Below are 17,983 nucleotides of genomic sequence, written 5' to 3' on the forward strand. Positions count from 1 at the left end.
CCTGTCCTGTGCCCCTCTTTCCCCAGGAGCCGTGTTTGGCACCATGGCACAAGCACTTGCCTCCCCAGGGCTGTTTTCTGACGATGAGGCTGCAGCCTCCCCTGTGCTCGAGTCCACAGCAGCGGGGTTTGGGGCTGACCTGCGCAAGGACCTGCTGCCCGAGTTCTCCGCCATCTCCCCAAACCTGGAGGGCTCTCAGGTGAGGTTGGAGCTCTTCTGTCACCGACAGGGCAGCGTTTTCACTCGTGGCTGCTGTTCTCTGTACAAAGGTGATGTGATGCAGAAAAAACAGGAAGCCTTCAGAAGGGCAGGAACAGAATGCTGCATTTTGGGGGAGCAGTTCCTGGGAGAGCAGTGGGCAGCGAGTGCCTCTTGGGGTGATGCTTGGTTTTGGTGTTAGACCTTTGCCTTGTTAGTCTGATCATTAGGTAAATAAACAAAACAAACAAACAAAAAAAAAAAAGCTGGTGTGCTTGGAAGTACCTAAGAAAGCATCTGGCATTGTTGGTGATTTTGGGACCAGAGAAATTCCTCAGCACTAGCAGCATAGCCAACATGTGTCTTCCATATTGTGGTTCCTGTTAAGTGTTCCCATGAGGGGTTGTGTGCTGCCTCTCTGGCTGCCGTATTTAACTTGTGCTGATTCTTGCAGGCTGTAGCTGAAGACAATAATGGAAAATTAAAGGTCTACCTCAGAGTTCGACCTCTGAAATCTACAGAAGTAGAAAAGGGGGAAGACCAGGTGAGACACTGAATAAAGCAGAGTCTGAGCTGCCTGTGCGCCTGCTGGGAGATGCTGTTGTCCTTTGCTGTCTATCCTCCTGTAAGCCACTGCAATGATGGATTTTTTGGTGTTCTTTAGGGCTGTGTCTGTATTGAGAACTCAGAAACCCTTATTCTAAAAGCTCCAAAGAATTCCTTCACCATGCGGAGCACGGAGCGAGGAGTGGGACAAGCAGTGCACAGATTCTCCTTCACCCGGGTAGGTAGCTGGGACAAACAACCCATCTGGAAGTGATTTGAGCTTAAACCAGCCCTGCAGCTTGAAAAGCAGCTTTATTCAAATCCACTGACCCCAGGGTGCTGCCTGAACTCTGCAGTCTCGTGCAATCAGGTTACTTCAGGTTTTAGTTGCTATTTTATTAGTTTTTTTTCTTTCTAAGCTGTTTCTGACAACTCTTTTTTTGTCAGCAAATGGCAAGCTCCTGTTCATGAGGCTGTAAACAGACTAGGGCTGCAGTGATATGAGATGTTATTGGATTGAACAAATGAGCAGCTTATTTTTGTAGGGAGCTCAGCTGGAATTGCTGGTGGGGTTCTTGCTCATGGCTAGTGCAGGGAACAAAGGACCATGTAATATCATTTGAGCAACCATCAGCAAAGGATAGGAAAGATCTACACAAAGCCATTTTTCCTGTGTCTTGTTTGTAGATTTTTGGACCAGAGGTGGGGCAGAAATTGTTCTTTGATGAGACAATGAAGCAGGTGGTAACGGATGTGCTGAGTGGGCAGAACTGTCTGGTTTACACCTATGGCATCACCAATTCAGGGAAGACTCACACGATTCAGGGTAAGGAAAGCACCAGGTGTTGTGGGGCCTGTTGAAGGAATTGTTTTTTGTCTTCTGCCTCTGAATCCTCAGCTTTGCTGCTGTTCTTGCTGTAGGCACCACCCAAGATGGGGGGATTCTGCCTCGCTCCTTGGCAACCATCTTCAACAGTGTTGGGGACCGGCTGTACCAGGCCATGGACCTGAAGCCTGCCCTCTCCAACGAGGTGACCTGGCTGGACAGCAGGCAGGTGCGCCAGGAGGAGACCAAGAAGCAGATGATGCTGCAGAGGGGTCTCTGGGAGGTAAGCACGGGGCCTCTGGGGGATCAATAGCAAGAGGTAAGGGGTGGTGTCATGCTACCTGCATTCCTTGTTTCCTTCAAGGAGGAGCTGCTAACGCCGCTGAAGAGGAGTCACAGTGCTGAATCTCAGCTCCAGGCCACCACCAGTGGCAGCTTTGACAGTGGAGTTGCTGGTCTGTCTTCATCCAGCCAACTCACCAACCGCTCAGACCTCAGCCAGACAGAAGGTATTTCTGGAAGCCTGTTGTGTACTGCCTGCTTCTTTTTGCTGGAGGATGAGGGAAGCAAAGGGTGATGGCTGTTTGGATGCTGTGTTATGGGTAAGGGAGCAAAGGTGCTGTAGCCTCAGATTTTCCCTATGAAAGATGTCGCGTCAGAACTCTGCATATATTTTGCCAGTATCAGAAGAACTCACCACTCCATAACAACCAAGCCTTGTGAAATGAGAAATTGCTTGACTTTCACTCACTTCATTCTAGGAATGTGGTTATTGAGCAGCTGATTGCTGTGAGATGGGGATTGCTGGGAAGCAGGATGCCAAAGTGGCAGGCTGCACTGAGTACGTGTGCTCTGTCTACCAAACCCAGCTACTTAGATATCCAGAAGCACGGAGTGATTGAGATAACAAGGACTGAAACTTCAGTTATGCCGGGAAGAGTTCATGTTTGAAATATCTTGTAATTCTGGAATCAAAACTGAGTGTATAAAAGTCCTTACACAGAGCAGGTGATACTGTTAAAGGAAACTTCAGGCTCTCTCACTGGGGACAGGCATTAGAATAGATGCAAATGGGAGGAAGTAAATAAAAGGATTTGTGTCTGAGGTGGTTTTGCTTGCTGAAGGAAGTATCTTGCTCTAGAGCTAAGCCATTTTGGTTGGACCCACAAAAAGCAGCAGTCATGATTTGTTTTCCTTCCTTCTTTCTCTTTTTCTCCAGAACTGGGCCCTTGCTGGGCTGACTTGGATCGCATTTCACTCACCAGCACAGGAGATGTACAGTTCTCCATCTGGGTCTCTTTCTTTGAGATCTACAACGAGTTAATCTATGACTTGCTAGAACCAGCTCTACCTGGGCAGAACCGCAAGCGCCAAACGCTGCGGCTCTGCGAGGACCAGACTGGCAACCCCTATGTGAAAGGTAGATTTACCTGCAGGAGAGGTTTAGTGGCCTGCTAGGAAGGCTTTAGGGCTGAGTGGGTGGGTGGCTTAGCAGTGATGTGCTGGAGAGCCCCACAGAGAGCTCTGATGTTGGGATTACAGGATTGTCAAATTTGTTGATGTCAAGGATATGCAATGGTGAAGTTTGGGCTGAGATAAGTTTTCTGCCAGTCTCCCAACTGCTGTGCTCAATGCATGCTTGCTTTCCAGATCTGAACTGGATCAATGTCCGGGATGCTGATGAGGCCTGGAAGCTCCTGAAACTGGGTCGGAAAAACCAGAGCTTTGCGAGCACCCACATGAACCAGAACTCCAGTCGCAGGTCTGAAGGGAGAGGGATTGTTTAGGCAGAAATACAGTTCTGAGGGGCTTTTAAAGTTGTTTGGTTTTTTTTAAATATTTGCATGTTTCTTTACAGTCACAGTGTGTTCTCCATTCGGATTCTGCACTTGCAAAGAGGTAGCAGTGAAGTTGTTCCCAAAATCAGCGAGTAAGTTTCATGTTTTTTGGGATTTGGGTGTAATCTCAACTTTCTTGTCTCTTTGGCTGAGGGCCTGTGGTATGGGAAGCATCTTGATGATGGTGTTGTTGAAAGTACTTGGAAGGAATAAATACTAAGTCTTGGAACTGACAGGAGTTTGAGGAGTACTGCAAGGTACAACTTGAGGTAATTCTCAGGCTTTTTGAGTAGAGGTAAATGTGAGCATCCTTACCCTTGCAGCAGGGCTGATTTGAGTGCTGCTGGTCCCTGTTCCTGGGATGTATTTATCTGGAAGGTGGCTGTTCTGAGGACTGGCAAAGGATTTTTGAAGTTGACACTTCAAAGCTCATTTTCCTGTTACTTTATGTAACACCTACACTTAGGGCAGGCCCTTCATCCATCAACAGCCCAGGCACCCCAAAAGAATGGTCTGTGCCCTTATGGGGAAGCTGGGAAGGTGACTGCAGGGTGTCTGAACTGTAAAGGTGATGTGGCAGGACAAACCCTGGAAGTGATGTGAATATCACTGTGTTTCCCTCAGGCTAACCCTGTGTGACCTGGCGGGGTCTGAGCGCTGCAAGGACCAGAGAAGCGGGGAGCGAATGAAAGAAGCCAACAACATCAACACCTCCCTGCACACCCTGGGCCGCTGCATCGCTGCCCTCCGCCAGAACCAGCAGGCCAGGTGAGCATCCACCCCTCCAGAGGGAGGGTGTGGTTTTTGGTTGTTTTTCTGCTTTCCCAGCTTACTGCTGTCTCTCCCACAGGACAAAGCAGGCGGTGGTTCCCTTCCGGGACAGCAAACTGACCCGCGTGTTCCAGGGCTTCTTCACGGGGCGCGGGCGCTCCTGCATGATTGTCAACATCAACCAGTGTGCTTCCACCTATGATGAGACTCTGTACGTAGCCAAGTTCTCAGCCATTGCCAGCCAGGTGAGTAACACACACCAGGATCATGGCACAGTCAGGGTAGCTTGGGTTTCTCCTGCTTCTGTGGGACTTGGCCCCTTCCCACCACAAGGAGAAGGGGCATGCTTGTACCACATCCCTATGCTTCTCCAGTGGTTATCACCTCCAGGGTATTTCCAGATTCTGCTAAACTGAAATGGCTGACAGGTTGCCGAGAGGGGCTATATTTAAAGACTACACAACTTCCAGGCTTTGCAGATTGATAATGGTGGTCTTTTCCCCTTCAGCTTGTTCAGGCACCTCCCACAAAGCTGGGACTTCCATCCTTAAAATCCATCATCAAAGAACACAGCAGGCGAATCAGCCAGGGTCCAGAGGCAGAGCCAGAGGAAGATGTGGAATCGGAAGAAGACACTGAGGATGAGGCAGATGTCTCTATGTATGAGAAGAAGGTGTGTTGTGATTTGTTTTACAGCCTTTATGTGGATGCAAGGTCAAGAACGTGCCTGTTAGCTTTGGCCCGGGGAGCTGGGATTGGAGCTCAGACAGAGCCAGCAGAGATGACAGAGAACCTCAGAAGGAAAAAGGATCCAGGAAATTGGGAATCCTTGACAAAAACATTCTGCAGTTGGTCTAAATCTGACACACATGCTGAATTTGAAAGCACTTTGTCATCTAGGGAATAGTGGCAGTAACAGTGCAGGTGCAGCCCTGTAATTCCTTCTCTTCAAGGGAAATCTACAAAACATGCAGAACAGGAATCTAAATGGGGAAAAAAATAATAAAACTTCCTAGATAAAGCAGGCAGCAGGGATAGCTGAAAGATCAAGATGGAGTCAGATCCCTACAGAGACTCAAGCTGTCATGTGTCAAGGTAGCAAACCCTGGCAACTTTTCTTTCCAAGTGACTAAACCCTTAAATCTAGATCACTGCATCCTGCAGACATGGGTTCACTTAGTTTACCCCAGGTCTTAACTCTGTTGTGCAGTGTGGGCAGCAGAGCTGTGTCCCTCTTGCAGGACTTGCTGTGCGCGGTCGAAGCTGCACGAGAGCTGCTGGTGCAGGAGCGGCAGAAGAAGCTGCAGCTTGAGATGCGCCTGCGCGAGGAGATCTGCAACGAGATGCTGGAGCACATGCAACAGAAGGAGCAGTGGTGGAGGTACAGCCTGTGCTGGTCTCCCTCCCTCTGCTCAGGATGAGCTGCAGCACCAAGAACTGCCAGATGCTGACATGGAATTGGTTGTTCTTTTTGTAGCCAGCACGTGGATGCTCAGAGAGAGCAGCTGGAGGAACTGTATGAGGGTAAAATGACCATCCTGAAGGAGTTACTGACTGACCACTACCAGGAGGAGATGCAGGTTTGTTCAGGGCAATGCAATGCCATCAGGAAAGTGGCAGTGGGTTGGGAGGGGACTCTGGGTACTTGAGTCCAGGAAGATATTTATGCAAAGTGAAAAGAAAGATTTTGCTTTCTGAGGTTTTTGTGGTGATATTATTTCATGTATTAATCCACAATTTTTGCTCCTTGTCTCCTACTTTGTGGCCCACTAAGCTTCCTAATTTTGAACAGTCAGTCTGGAAGCTAATGTACCACTGTTCTGACTTGTCCATTTGTTCAGCATGATTCTCTCCCCACCCTTACCCTTTCCACTGGTGGCTTGATTTGGGCTCTTCAGATTCACACAAGCTGTGTGAATTTCTCTTCTTGCTCTCAGTTGTGATGATGGGTATGGACCTGTCCATATTTTCATGCCTATAGCATTTGAGTGACCTCTGGGACTTGCAGACTGCTCTGAAGATGCCAACTCCTAAAACAATCCCTCTTCTTTAGAACCTGTAAAAAAGTGGTTTAGGCTCCCAGGAAGTGAGTTTGCTGTACTTGCTTAAAAGTAACCTTGAAGGCTGGGTTCAATGTGTGAAGTGTAGGATTGAGAAATTCTCCAGGAATAAAGACATAGAACGTTTCAGACAAGTTGTGCTATGAAAATCATGTTGACTCTCTGAACAAACTTCCTTTCTCAGGAGCGTGATGAGGAGATTTCGGAGCTCAAAGCTGCTCTGCAGGAGACCAAACAAAAACTGGAGAGCCTGGATGCCAAGCAAAAGGACTCGGAGCAGATTGTACGTCGATCCAAGCGAGTGGCCACCTCACCTGCTCTGCAGCAGGAGCTGGCAGACACCAAAGCCAGGCTGGAGCAGTGTCAAAAGGAGTTGAATTCCACAAGTGCAGGTACAGCAGCAATGCTGCACTGGTTCTGAACCGTGCTGAGAGATCCCTGTGCAGGGTTAGAGAGACTTTCAGGGTACATTGGATTTAGACACCCTCAAAACATTATTTGACTTGTAGGTGACAGGAATAATGTGCTGGATGGACAGTTTCACTTCATTTTCACAGGAAAATGGAGTTTAGGACGGGATAATCTTTCCATTCAAATTCTTAAGCCCCTTTGTCTAAGTGAATGGGCGAAGCCTGGAATGTTTGTGCCTTTCTGCACAAACTCAAAAGCTCTTTCCAGCTTGCCTGTGGCAGCTTGTCTCAAGGGAAGCCCTGAATTTCAGGAATACTGAAAGCTGATCAATGTCCTGTTGCTCACTACTTTTTGTCTGCTCCTAGAGTTGCACAAGTACCAGAAATTAGTGGAGCCACCTCCCTCTGCGAAACCCCTCACTATGGATGTGGACAGGAAGCTGGAGGATGGGCAGAAGGTAACTCCAGTTCTGTGTGTTACAGAAAAGAACATTTGCAGGGCAAAGTGGTTGCCAGCTTAAAGCCGAGTTTGGGGCTGCTATTTCCAGGTTTTTAAACAAATGAAATGGGTTTGTTGAACTTAAGGGAGTTGTTGAAGGTTGTAGTATCTGGTCACTCAGATGGCGTCCTCCTTCAGTGCTGCTTGTCTGAATTACCTTGGAGTGGCTTTGTTTGCAGAGCAGTGCCAAAACCAGCTGTTGCATTAAACCCCTCTCTTCCAGAACGTCAGATTGCTGCGTTCAGAGTTACAAAAAATTGGGGAGTCTCTCCAGTCTGCCGAGCGGGCGTGCTGCCACAGCACAGGGGCAGGGAAGCTGCGAGAAGCCCTGGGCATGTGTGATGACATCCTGGCAAGACAGGTGATGTGTCTGCTTTGGTGTGGGTTGCATGGGGGAGAGGGGTTCAGTCTGTGTGCTTTGCCACAACAAGAGCAACCAAAGTTCTTGCTGCTGCAAATAAAAATGATTTATTTGCTGGTACATATTTTGTGAAGGGAGCTCTGTGGCTGATTATTTTCAATGGCTGAGTTAGTTGTACATTTACCTCTCCACAGGAGACCCAAAATGTTCCTGTTCAGTTAACTGACAGCCTGCACTTAAAGTAGGAGAATTCAGAGTTCTCATTTCCTTATTCACTCCATCTCAGCTGCTATGACAGCATATTTGCAGCAGGATGGAGTCAGCTTTGTCCCACCCTTACTGTTCCTACGTGTTGCTGAACTGCTACACTGTTGACAGTAGAAGCTTTTATGCATGGTCTTATTTAGCAGAACAGTTAGTGAATTTTGGCAAAAGGCAGTTTATCCTTCTCAGTTCACAGTAACCAGGGAGTTAAGACAACTTGTCATTGTACCTGATGGGAGCCTACAACAAAGCTGGAGAGGGACTCTTTTTGTAAGAGCAGAGAATGACAAGACAAGGGGGAATAGCTTCACGCTGAGGTTTAGATTAGATATTAGGGAAAAAAATTTTACTATGAGGATGCTGAAGTACTGAAAACACATTTCCTAGAGACGTTGTGGCTGCTCCATCCCTGGAAGTGCTTTAAGGCTAAGTTGGACAGGGCTTGGAGCAAGCTGGTCTAGTAAAAGCCGTCCCTTGTCCACAACAGAGAACAAATGGATCTTTAATCCAGTCAGTTCCAACTAGGAATGGGCTTTTCTTTCTATGATTCGATATTTTTATATTTTTATATAAATATCTTGCCTTGCCTTCCTCAGGACCAGACCTTGGCAGAGCTGCAGAACAACATGATGCTGGTGAAGCTGGACCTGCGCAAGAAGGCGGCCTGCATTGCTGAGCAGTACCACACGGTGCAGAAGCTGCAGGCGCCGCCAACGTCCACCCTCAAGAAGCGTTTCTGTGCCAACAGGGAAAACCTGCAGCCCAATCAGCCTCCTGGCAAAAAGCCCTTCCTGCACAACATCCTGACACGTTCAGCCACCCGTACTGTGGCTACCAGAGGCTGGCAACTTCGTTCAGTTGCTCTATGACTTTTCAAAAGGAGGTCCCTGCCCTGCTATTACTGGAACAGGTGGCAAATCCAATATAATAGCATCTGGTTTTCATTGTGCGCTTCTTTATTGTTATTGTAGCTGCTTGAGACTTATGTAAACATCTCTGGATATGTATGTTTAAAGTTTCAAACAATACCAAAGTGGACAAAGTGACCTTATGTAATTTAAACACTATACTGAGGGAAGTCTGTAAAATAATGCAGATTATCAATATTGTTTAACAAAAGGACAAGATAAAGGTGTGTTCTTGTCTATGTTGGCACACAATTCCAAAAAAAAGTTCATAAGTTTCTCCTGGAAAGATACTTTGCCTTCCTTGAATTATAATCCTTTATTGAAGTATACACGTTCTAGGCCAGGGCTGCTGTCTCGGATCCTGGCTTGCAAATCTGGCTCCAAGTGCGACACCGACATCGAACTGAGCAAAAGAAACAGTGATGGGGTTACAGCAAACAAGCATCAGAAGGGAAAATGAGATGGACAATGCATCTACTAAAACTTCCTACATTGTCAAAAGAGTTTTCAGATCTTGTTTAAACATCTTATCCAGAAGCAGGCTCACAGACCAGGGCACGTGAATCCCTGCTCCAAGGGCAGTGGGGTAGTCTGTGGAGTCAGGAAATGGCTGTTGCTATTACCATGAGGGTAAGGATCCACTTCATTGCTCAGCTTGTTGCTGGCAATAGAAACTTACCTTCCTAAAAGGGTTTTTATTAAATGTAATGTATTTGCCTATTTAACTTACTGTGTGATTTTATACAGTTGAATACAGGGTTTGTTTTTATGAGAGCTGGTTCACAGTAAAGTGAATTAAGTTGCTAGATCATTTGAACAGCTGCAATTTCCTGAACACAGTTCAAGGTCTAATCTTCCTCTGAACTGGAGAGCCCTGGCTGAAATCAAGAACTGTAGCATGTGTGCTGGGTTGGTTTGTCAAGTCATCTCCAGGTAGCCTAGTGACACTTGTTTACCACAGTTCTCTGTCCTAGGCCAAGCAGGGAGACAGATGGTGTCAGCTTTGTTGTACTCAAACAACACCGAGAATTGGCTATTGTTTTCTGGAAGTCAAAAGCTGCCTTAGTTCAGCATTTTAATGGACTCAGCTCAAGCTTGGGTTGTTTAAGGTACATCTGGCAGCTAGTTAAGACAACCACTATTAAAATGAGAGGGACAGCTGAATTTAAAGCCCTGTCCATATTACGTACCAAAGTGAGCAAAGGTTTTTGTTGAATAACTCATTCAGATTTCATAAGTATTTCAGCTGTAATGAATATTGCTTCTAAGACTGCTTTCAGTACTGAGCTACTTCTGTATTGATGAAAAAGTCTGGAAAAATATTAATCAAATAACAAATGAGCACAGACAGTCCAGTGCTGCTCTGTATAAACAGAAGAGTTTCCAGCTGAAAATAAAATGGGCTCTGACTGTATTTAGTGCATCCATAACCTTACTGGACAAGAATATATTGTATAGAACTCATCTTGAGCTACTGGGGTTTGTAAACAACTATTAAATATTACTGATGAATAACATAGTTATTACTTTTCTGTATATTCTCTTGTTTATCACCTTTGTTATATGGGAATTAAAACTGTGCTTGAGCAGGCAATGACCCCGTGTTTGTGTCTGTGTGCAGCACCATGACTGGATCTGGAATAACACTGAAGTAAGAATAATTCACAGCAGTACCCACCTTTTCTGAGGAAACAGTGCACAACACAGGGGAGTTGCAAACACGAGACTAGAGGAGACAAAACCAGGTTTACAATATTTAGGGTGCTAAAACAGAATTCAAAAATCTTATGCATGATTTAGTTAAAAAGCTTTCTTGTTTTCTGTACACAGTGAGATAAAGTTCCACAAAGTGCTATATAACTTTTATTTCTCACTGCATTGTACCTTATGAAATCATTTACCTACAAATAGCACTAAATGTTTCAATATCACACTCCTAAATTTGTCTAAAATTACCATTTGATGTTGTTACAGTGTTTTACCTTTATGTGCATGCAGAAAATGCCAGAACACAGCAAATTAAACCCTATTAACCAAATGTTTCCAGAATTATCAACCTCCAGGATGAGATTCCACTGGCTATTTAGAGGTAGCAGCCAATGCATCCTTTGTAATCAAGCTGCCACATTCCTTTTTTTGCCACTCCCTTTTCTCTCTCCCTCTGCTTTTCTCGGCATCTTCTTCCCTGCTAACAGCTTTTTTGTTTTTAACATGATATTTTATCAGTTACAGAGATGGAAATAACTGCTGTGCCCTCAGTAACTCTCAACCTTTTTCTCTTAAAAAAAAGGCAAATATTACTGCATTCTCAAAACCCCTACAAGTATCTCTTAAGATAGCAGACCCAACCCAAAGAAACCACTTACCAGATTCCAACTAATCCAACCTGAATGGGAGCGCTCATCCAAGGAAATCTCTGTTGAAAATAAAACCACACACAGTGAGTGTGGAGTCTTTTCTTTCTGCTTCCTACCTTCCTGGAATTCTTTTAAGAGACAGATTTCACCTAAAAGACTCTGAGATGTGAAGGCAAAACCCTGACCAGCGTGGCTTCATGCTGAGCTCCACTTTGAGAGCCAAATCCCCTTGGAGAGCAGCAAGGAAATTCCCGGGGGAATCAATGTACACAGTGATCCTGACTAAGTGTCCCTTAGAAACTCCAATGAGTGAGTGGCTGTTTGACTCAGGACCTGCTCCTGGGCCTTTGCTTTGAGTCTCACAAGCCCACAGTAGCAACAGAGCTGAAACTTGGAAGTTTCCAAGTGGTGCTGCCACACCTCTGCAGGGCACCTAATTTTGCCCAGGCATTCCAAGGGAGAGCTCAGTCTGGTTACGTTCTCTTTGGTGGCATCAAATGGTTTTAACCTGCAACTAGAGCCAGCAGCCACAAATAAGGGCAACGTAAATCTGCCTGTCTTAGCCCTTTCTCCTGTCATATGACTTCCCCTGATGTGCAGGAACTTGTCCCAGTAGCAACACTCCAGTTCTGCAGGAGTTCACCTTTTATTGAAGGAAAGAAGGGTTTGAGGACTGGGAAAACAAAGCTGGAAAAGCAACACATAACCCACATGCCTCATTAATTCTGTAACTTTTTCAGAACTTGAATATATGCCAAGTTGGTTTTTTTTTCAGGCTTTTAAAATTATTTAGGAATTCACTCTCATTGGTAGAATTGTAGTTGAAATTCATTACTAATGAAGTAAACCCAGAGCTGTTCATTGGACACTGCTGCCTCTTGCTCCCTTAAGAGCAGAACACAGCTGCCATAAGGACACAAAGGGAATTTTAAAACAAAATAGCTCATGAGGTAAAAATCACTCGATAGAGTTGATGAGGTTTTCAGTGAAGAGGGAGTTTGTTTCTGCAAGAAGAATTTCTTGAGATACAGAAGTTAGAGGGGGAAATGGTGAACAAAAGCTGGACATCGTTTGAGAGTAGAAACAGGCAGAGGAAACGTAGAAAGCTCAGGAGGACAAAGCTCAGGGCTGAGGGAGGTCACAGTGTCTGAGGCAGGGAAAACGAGCCTGTGTGGAGTAAAATTTCTCCAGAGCCTGAGGGAGAAGAAACAACATAGAAGACTGCTTCTCTTTTATTTTTTTTTTTTTTTCATGGAGTCAATCTGTAATGCAGAAATGAGTGCAGGAAGAACTGTGCAATTCAGCAATAACCTGCAACAAGAGATAACAAATGGGAACAGAAAACAACAGCAAGAAGGGTGAAGAGTGAAGGCAGCAGAGCTTTGCTGTTCTGGCATTCTCTAAACACCTCTATCTGACCCTCAGCTGAGATAAACTCACCCCAGATTTTCATTTTACGCCCTGGGAGAGTCCATGCCAAGAGGTGGTGAAGACAAGCCAAACCTTGCACTGTCTCTGAGAAGGGAGGGAGGGATGCTGTGCATTGCAGGGGAGTGTGGGACCCAAGGTATGCAACAGAACAGCCCCAAATACATTTTTATAACTGAAAAGGCTGTTGGAAGGTGCCCTGAGAGGAATGAATGGTTTAATGCCTTTGTCAGAGTTGGTCACTGATCTGACAGAGGTGTCTAATACAGACTCTATAAAGAACGTGGAGTTTATGTGCTGGAACATTTTTTGCCAACTTGATCTGAATTCCAGCCTTTATTTTTCAGAATATTACCAAGCTGCACTAATACAGAAAGATGGTGAGAAAAAGTAACACTGGGAGGTCAGAATTAAGAATTGGAGTTGCCAAGGGAACAACGTAAAACAATAAAATTCAAATGCAGGCTGCACACCCCCACAAAGAGAGAAAATGGAGAAACTACAAGAGAAAGAGCAGAAGAATTCACTGTGTTAGAGAACTATCATTTAACTCCGGAAGAAGGCAGCTCCCAATGAATTAGGATTTAATTTCCAGATGTCTTTATGACATCTTAGTGGTTAGTGCAAACAGAGAAAATGGAAAAATGATAATTAAGCAAACAAAAGCCATAAGGAGAATCAGCTTTTCTCTAACTGCCTCCTTTCTTTCTTGGATATAAAAATCTGTCAGCTTTCCCAGGCCAGCTATGTCTGTTTTCAAAAAAATAAATAAATGAAATGACAGTGAAATTAGGAATGCATGGAGGACTTCAGGGCATAAGACATTCAAGAACAATGCTTGAAGGAAAAGGCCCTCTGTTCTGGTTTTGTAACCGTTTTGAACACAGATTTTAGCTGCAGGTTAAAAGATCCCAAGGAGCTTGTTTCAAAGAAATGTGTGAGGAAAACTTCAAGGAAAACTTCAACTTCCATGTTTCAAGGAAATGTATGAGGAAACTTCTAGAATCAACTTGGATGTTAATACAGTTTGCAGAACAGAAGAGAAACTGTAGCTAAAGCTGTGTAAGAGCAGTAATATAAACTAAAACTTTGGTGTTGATTGGAATTTTCATAAGTTTATATGGAAAAAACAATTTATTTCTTTAGGAGAAAAGTTACCTGTAAGTAAAACCTATAAACCCTGTGCCTCAGGGCAAGGCTCTTTATGGGTCCTCCTGCTGCAGCAGGTAAAATAACCTGGTTCTGCACAGAGCTGGTCAGGAGTATGGCCATAGGGATAATGAAAATAGACATTATGCAGCCTAATCAATTACTGCTATGCTGCATAATTACATAAACAGGCCCCAAAGCTGCTGCTGAAACCAATGGCAAAAAAAAAAAAAAAACTACAGATAAAAATACTTCTTCAAGGCAGCCTCTTTTTGAAGCAGTAAATACGTGCTCGTGTTCCAAGAACATTCTTGAGGCATCTTCGAGCAATAACTTCTGGGAATGTTGTTAATTCACACCAATGTCTTGGTGCAAAACCCTCTGGGAATGTGGGGGATGAGTTGGGCTACATGACCTACATCTTATCCCAAATACCAGAGGGTGACAGGCTGCTCTGAGACCAACATCCCAGGAGCATTTCCTTCTCTCTGTCTTACTGCTGACCAGCTTTCTAATTTTTTTAATCGTTTCACAACCATTTTTCTATTTTTTGGCCTTGTGTGTTGCTCAAGAGGCTTTGGCAAGCAGTCAAGAATTATTTCCAAGAGTGGTGGTGAAGCAGAGGCCAAGGGTAGTGAGTTAGTAAAGCAGTGTGGGGATGGTGGTGGAGTGCTGGCATGGGATGGTGCTTCTCAAACCCCATGAGGACATGCAGAAGCTGCTTGTTAAAAATGCAGCTCATTCCTTAATGGGTTTAATACTAATCTCTACCAGGTGTTACCACTGGCTACCTGCAGAGCAGTGTTTCACCTGGATTCAGTCTCTGAGGCTGAGGGAGAGGACAGGATGGTACCAGAGACCACTGAGTAGTCACTGCAGAAATCGCTCATTTTGGCTGATCTGAAAAATTCACAACACTCTTATGTTGATTACACCACACAAAAACAACAGGTATTTGTCTCCAGACCCTGAGGATTGCTGCAATTTCTTCACAAATGTCATGTATTTGTCAGCTGAGGCAATGGTTTTGTGACATGTCCCACATGTCAAATACACACAAAATATTTTTTCCCTAAACTTTTTTAACAAGGGTTAACTTTCCAGGCAATACATTCTCAAGAACATCACAGTATCACAAGTTGTGGTGTGTTTGGATGCCCTGCAGGCTCACTTCTTCCAGGAGATAAAAGCAGCACACACTTGATTTTTACCGTGAAACTCAAATGCCACATTTCCTGTTTTTACACTGTGAGCAAAAGTGTTTTCTGTTAACAAGTGGGAGGGAAGCAAAGCACTTTAGGGAAAAAGAAGTTTTAAGATTGGAAGACAATCACAGAATGGTTTGGGTTGTAAGGGACTTTAAAGATCATCCGGTTCCACTCCCTTCACTGTTCCAAATTGTTCCAAGCCCTTTCCAACCTGGCCTTGGACACTTCCAGGGATGGGGCAGCCACAACTGCCCCAGGCAGAATACCTGGCAGTTTGTTCCTGCCTTATAAATACAGAAACACTTTCAAATGGGGTGTGTAACTGGGTAATCTCACCCTGCACAAGAGACACAAAGGGCAGAAACAGACAGAGATAAAATTTAAACACTTTAGAAAGCTTTATCTTAGACAAACAAAACCATTCCAAACAAAATCTTCCCCTGCTTGTCCTCCTTGTCCCCACACAAACTTTTCCAAGGCAGGGTCTGGAGACTCAGACCATGATTTTTTTCCTATTTTTTCTAACAGGAAGCAGACAGATTTTCTTAAGTTTCTTGGGTGGGTCTCACAAGCGGAGGCCTTGCCTGGAGCTACCAAGTAATTAAATCAGTGATATCAGCAGTGAGGATGAAACTCCCTTTACTGGTAAAAAATTAAAGGGTTCCTCACCTGAATATTATTTCCCTTGTGTTAGACAACCCTGTAACTAATTCCATTATTGTTGTTTACCCTCTCATGCACACAGAGTGCAGAATGTTGATGTAGGTAATGGATTTACCAACACCAGGGGTTTGACTTCACACTACATTAGCATAAAAAGAATACAGGAAATAAGTAATCTTTGATAAAGATTGCCCATTCTATGCCTACCCTGCACTTTACACCCAGTAAATTTTAAAGGATCATTTTCAGGAGAGGTTCTTACCATTATTTTTGTTTACAAACTCAGATTGCTACTACACCAGGTAAGCAAAGCCTCCTTATTGCTATCTTGAGAAAACCAGTATTATTAAAATGTTCCTTTTTTCCCCCAATAAATTGTATTCCAAGACTCAGTACAAGGAAGGTTTATTTCACAGGAGGAAATGTGCATTCTAAGAACAATTATAAAAGTAACAAGAATGTTCCTATTTTCTCGATGTTACCTTGCACTGTAACAAAAGGAACCAAATTGTCTTTAGGAAAGGCAGAAGGAGACAGCTGCAAAGCAAGTTCTACAGGGCTGTCCTCCCACAGTGTTTGGGAGGCAAATATGAAGATTCAGGAAGTATTTAAAATTCATTAAAATATTAATTTAGGATATGAAATACATAGAGATAGATTATCTAAGACTAACCTTTAAAAAGGCTTTCTTTTCCAGGGCATTCATTATGAATGGAGGAATTGCTGCAAATAAGATAAAAAAAAGGCATTAACCTTGGAGAGAAAGGCACTTTGCTTTCACTTTCTGTTTAGCTGAACGAACATCACAATACAATTTTCACAGCCTTTTGTCATTCACTGAGTTTTCATTTCACATTGCCAGCTGGATTGGTATTTACAAAGGTGAATTCTCCCAATAAGCAAAAGTGGCAATTTCACATGTAACTAACCTGAGCTCAGTCATTTGGCACTGGCAGAGCACCTAAACCAACTCCAAGCAAGTGGAATTTGCTCCCATTCCTTTGCTCTCCGTATCTTTTCTGCACAAGCATCCCAGGAGCTTCCCTGCTGCAGTTCAGTGAAACACACTGAGGATGTTTCCACATTTCCCTGGGGAAGTTCTTAACAGAAAGGCAAGCACTGCCTGGGGAACTGTAAGGTAATTTGAAACTGAATCTCCTTCTCACAGCAGGAGCTGATAATCAGGACTGCACAGGACTTATCCTTACCCATGCCAGGAGAAGCCATCAGAATCCTGGATATCACCACCTGGGCAATTGCCTGCTGAGCTGCTTTGGATGAATCACCCAGTCTTTTTCCATCCTCATCCGTGACAGGAATTCCAAACTGGAGCTCCCTGTTGAATAAGGGGTAAAAAATAAAAGCACTGATGGATGTGAAGTTATTTTTTCACCATTTTTTGTCACCTTATCTTTGTCCCTTAAAATCGTCAAGTGTAAGAATGATGTGGTTTATTTTATTTTCTAAGTGAGTCTGTTTGTAACACTCCTTGGCACAAAAAAAAATTAAAAGCAGAGAAAGATCAAGGAAAAATATGTTGAGAAGTTACCAACTGAATATTTGTAACAGCAATCTGCTGCTTGAGTCTGGTCACAGCATTCCAAGGGGGAAGAAAAGAGATGTGCTTGTTCTGTGTTCCACAGAAGGGAGAGGTCCCTTTACACATTAATTCAGAAAAGTGGAATTTTCTGGACTGCTCTGGAAGTGGAGCCTGTCCTGTCTGACAGCTCATGGAACACAGGAAGATTATTTTCACTGAGTTGAAACAGAAGGCTCTGTGAAATCTTCCCCCTGGCATTCTAGTCTGAGCTGTCATTTCAACCATGAAGAATATACTTGAAAGTGTAAGAGGAGGTACAAAATAAACCATGTTTCTGTAACTGCATTATTCTCTATTAAATCTTTTGCTCAAGTGCAGGACTAGGTGTTAAACTCACACTGGGAGAAGTACAGGGAACAGCAAATATCCTCAGGACTGCCTTTATTCTTCTCCTTGGATTTTAGAAAAGATAAAATACCACAGATCAACTTCCATTGTAAAGTAGAAATATTCCCTTTTCTGCCCTTAACCTTGTTCATAATAGGATGATTTTGCTTTTCCTTACTACTATTTTTATTCCTAGTCAAATCACAACACAGAAAAAAAGTTTGTTTCTGACAAACTGCATCTTTTTGTCACCTCGATGATTAAACAGAACTGACTTCTATGACTAAGTTCTGCAGCTGGGATTTCAAGCACCATTTTTGAAATGACTGTGTTTTTCCAAATGTAGATGGTATTCAAAGGTCCATGTGAGCAAAGTTTTGAAGGAACCAGTAACTGGTTTCTGAGATCCAAGACTGAAGAACTCTTTGGATATTTATCTGAATAGAATGATTATGTTCTATTTTATACCTGTTACAAACAACCAGTCAAAACCTCATGCATGAGATTCCTGCAAAGTACTGAAACAAGCTAAAGATACAAAATGTGCTTTATTTAGTAACTTGCTGATCT

The 17,983-nt window shown here is 43.9% G+C and overlaps 2 protein-coding genes across 3 annotated transcripts in view; one reads left to right on the top strand and one right to left on the bottom strand.

Moving 5' to 3' along the window:
* KIF20A (kinesin family member 20A) lies at window positions 1-10,275 on the top strand. Its single transcript, XM_068206134.1, has 18 exons — window positions 1-199; window positions 653-742; window positions 863-982; window positions 1,432-1,570; window positions 1,666-1,853; window positions 1,935-2,079; window positions 2,790-2,990; window positions 3,221-3,332; window positions 3,429-3,500; window positions 4,033-4,176; window positions 4,259-4,424; window positions 4,688-4,852; window positions 5,421-5,560; window positions 5,657-5,759; window positions 6,424-6,631; window positions 7,016-7,107; window positions 7,372-7,509; window positions 8,370-10,275. Exons 1-18 carry the CDS (start codon window positions 44-46, stop codon window positions 8,640-8,642), a joined length of 2,652 nt encoding a protein of 883 aa, XP_068062235.1. The 5' UTR covers window positions 1-43; the 3' UTR covers window positions 8,643-10,275.
* SFXN1 (sideroflexin 1) overlaps window positions 8,709-17,983 on the bottom strand; it is a 21,452-nt gene continuing 12,177 nt past the window's right edge. The window contains exons 7-12 of one of the 2 annotated variants that reach the window (XR_011004397.1): window positions 16,695-16,822; window positions 16,160-16,209; window positions 14,407-14,515; window positions 11,048-11,097; window positions 10,360-10,407; window positions 8,983-9,084 (exon numbers count right to left, since the gene is read on the bottom strand). Coding sequence is in view for 1 of the 2 variants with exons in the window: in XM_068206163.1 (XP_068062264.1) it covers window positions 8,988-9,084; window positions 10,360-10,407; window positions 11,048-11,097; window positions 16,160-16,209; window positions 16,695-16,822 (373 nt within the window). In the remaining variant the exon portion in view is untranslated. Of the gene's footprint in view, window positions 9,085-10,359; window positions 10,408-11,047; window positions 11,098-14,406; window positions 14,516-16,159; window positions 16,210-16,694; window positions 16,823-17,983 lie in introns of both variants that reach the window. The other variant, XM_068206163.1, reaches the window with a different exon arrangement.

Source organism: Anomalospiza imberbis, chromosome 15 (genome assembly GCF_031753505.1).
Source record: "Anomalospiza imberbis isolate Cuckoo-Finch-1a 21T00152 chromosome 15, ASM3175350v1, whole genome shotgun sequence".
In the NCBI taxonomy this organism is placed as follows: Eukaryota; Metazoa; Chordata; class Aves; order Passeriformes; family Viduidae; genus Anomalospiza; species Anomalospiza imberbis.

Excerpts from the sequence above, each read along its gene's own strand:
- KIF20A (XM_068206134.1), top strand. The coding sequence starts at position 44 with ATGGCACAAGCACTTGCCTCCCCAGGGCTGTTTTCTGACGATGAGGCT. Across the intron at positions 3,333-3,428 it reads AACCAGAACTCCAGTCGCAG|TCACAGTGTGTTCTCCATTC; the intron begins GTCTGAAGGGAG and ends GTTTCTTTACAG. Across the intron at positions 3,501-4,032 it reads GTTGTTCCCAAAATCAGCGA|GCTAACCCTGTGTGACCTGG; the intron begins GTAAGTTTCATG and ends TGTTTCCCTCAG.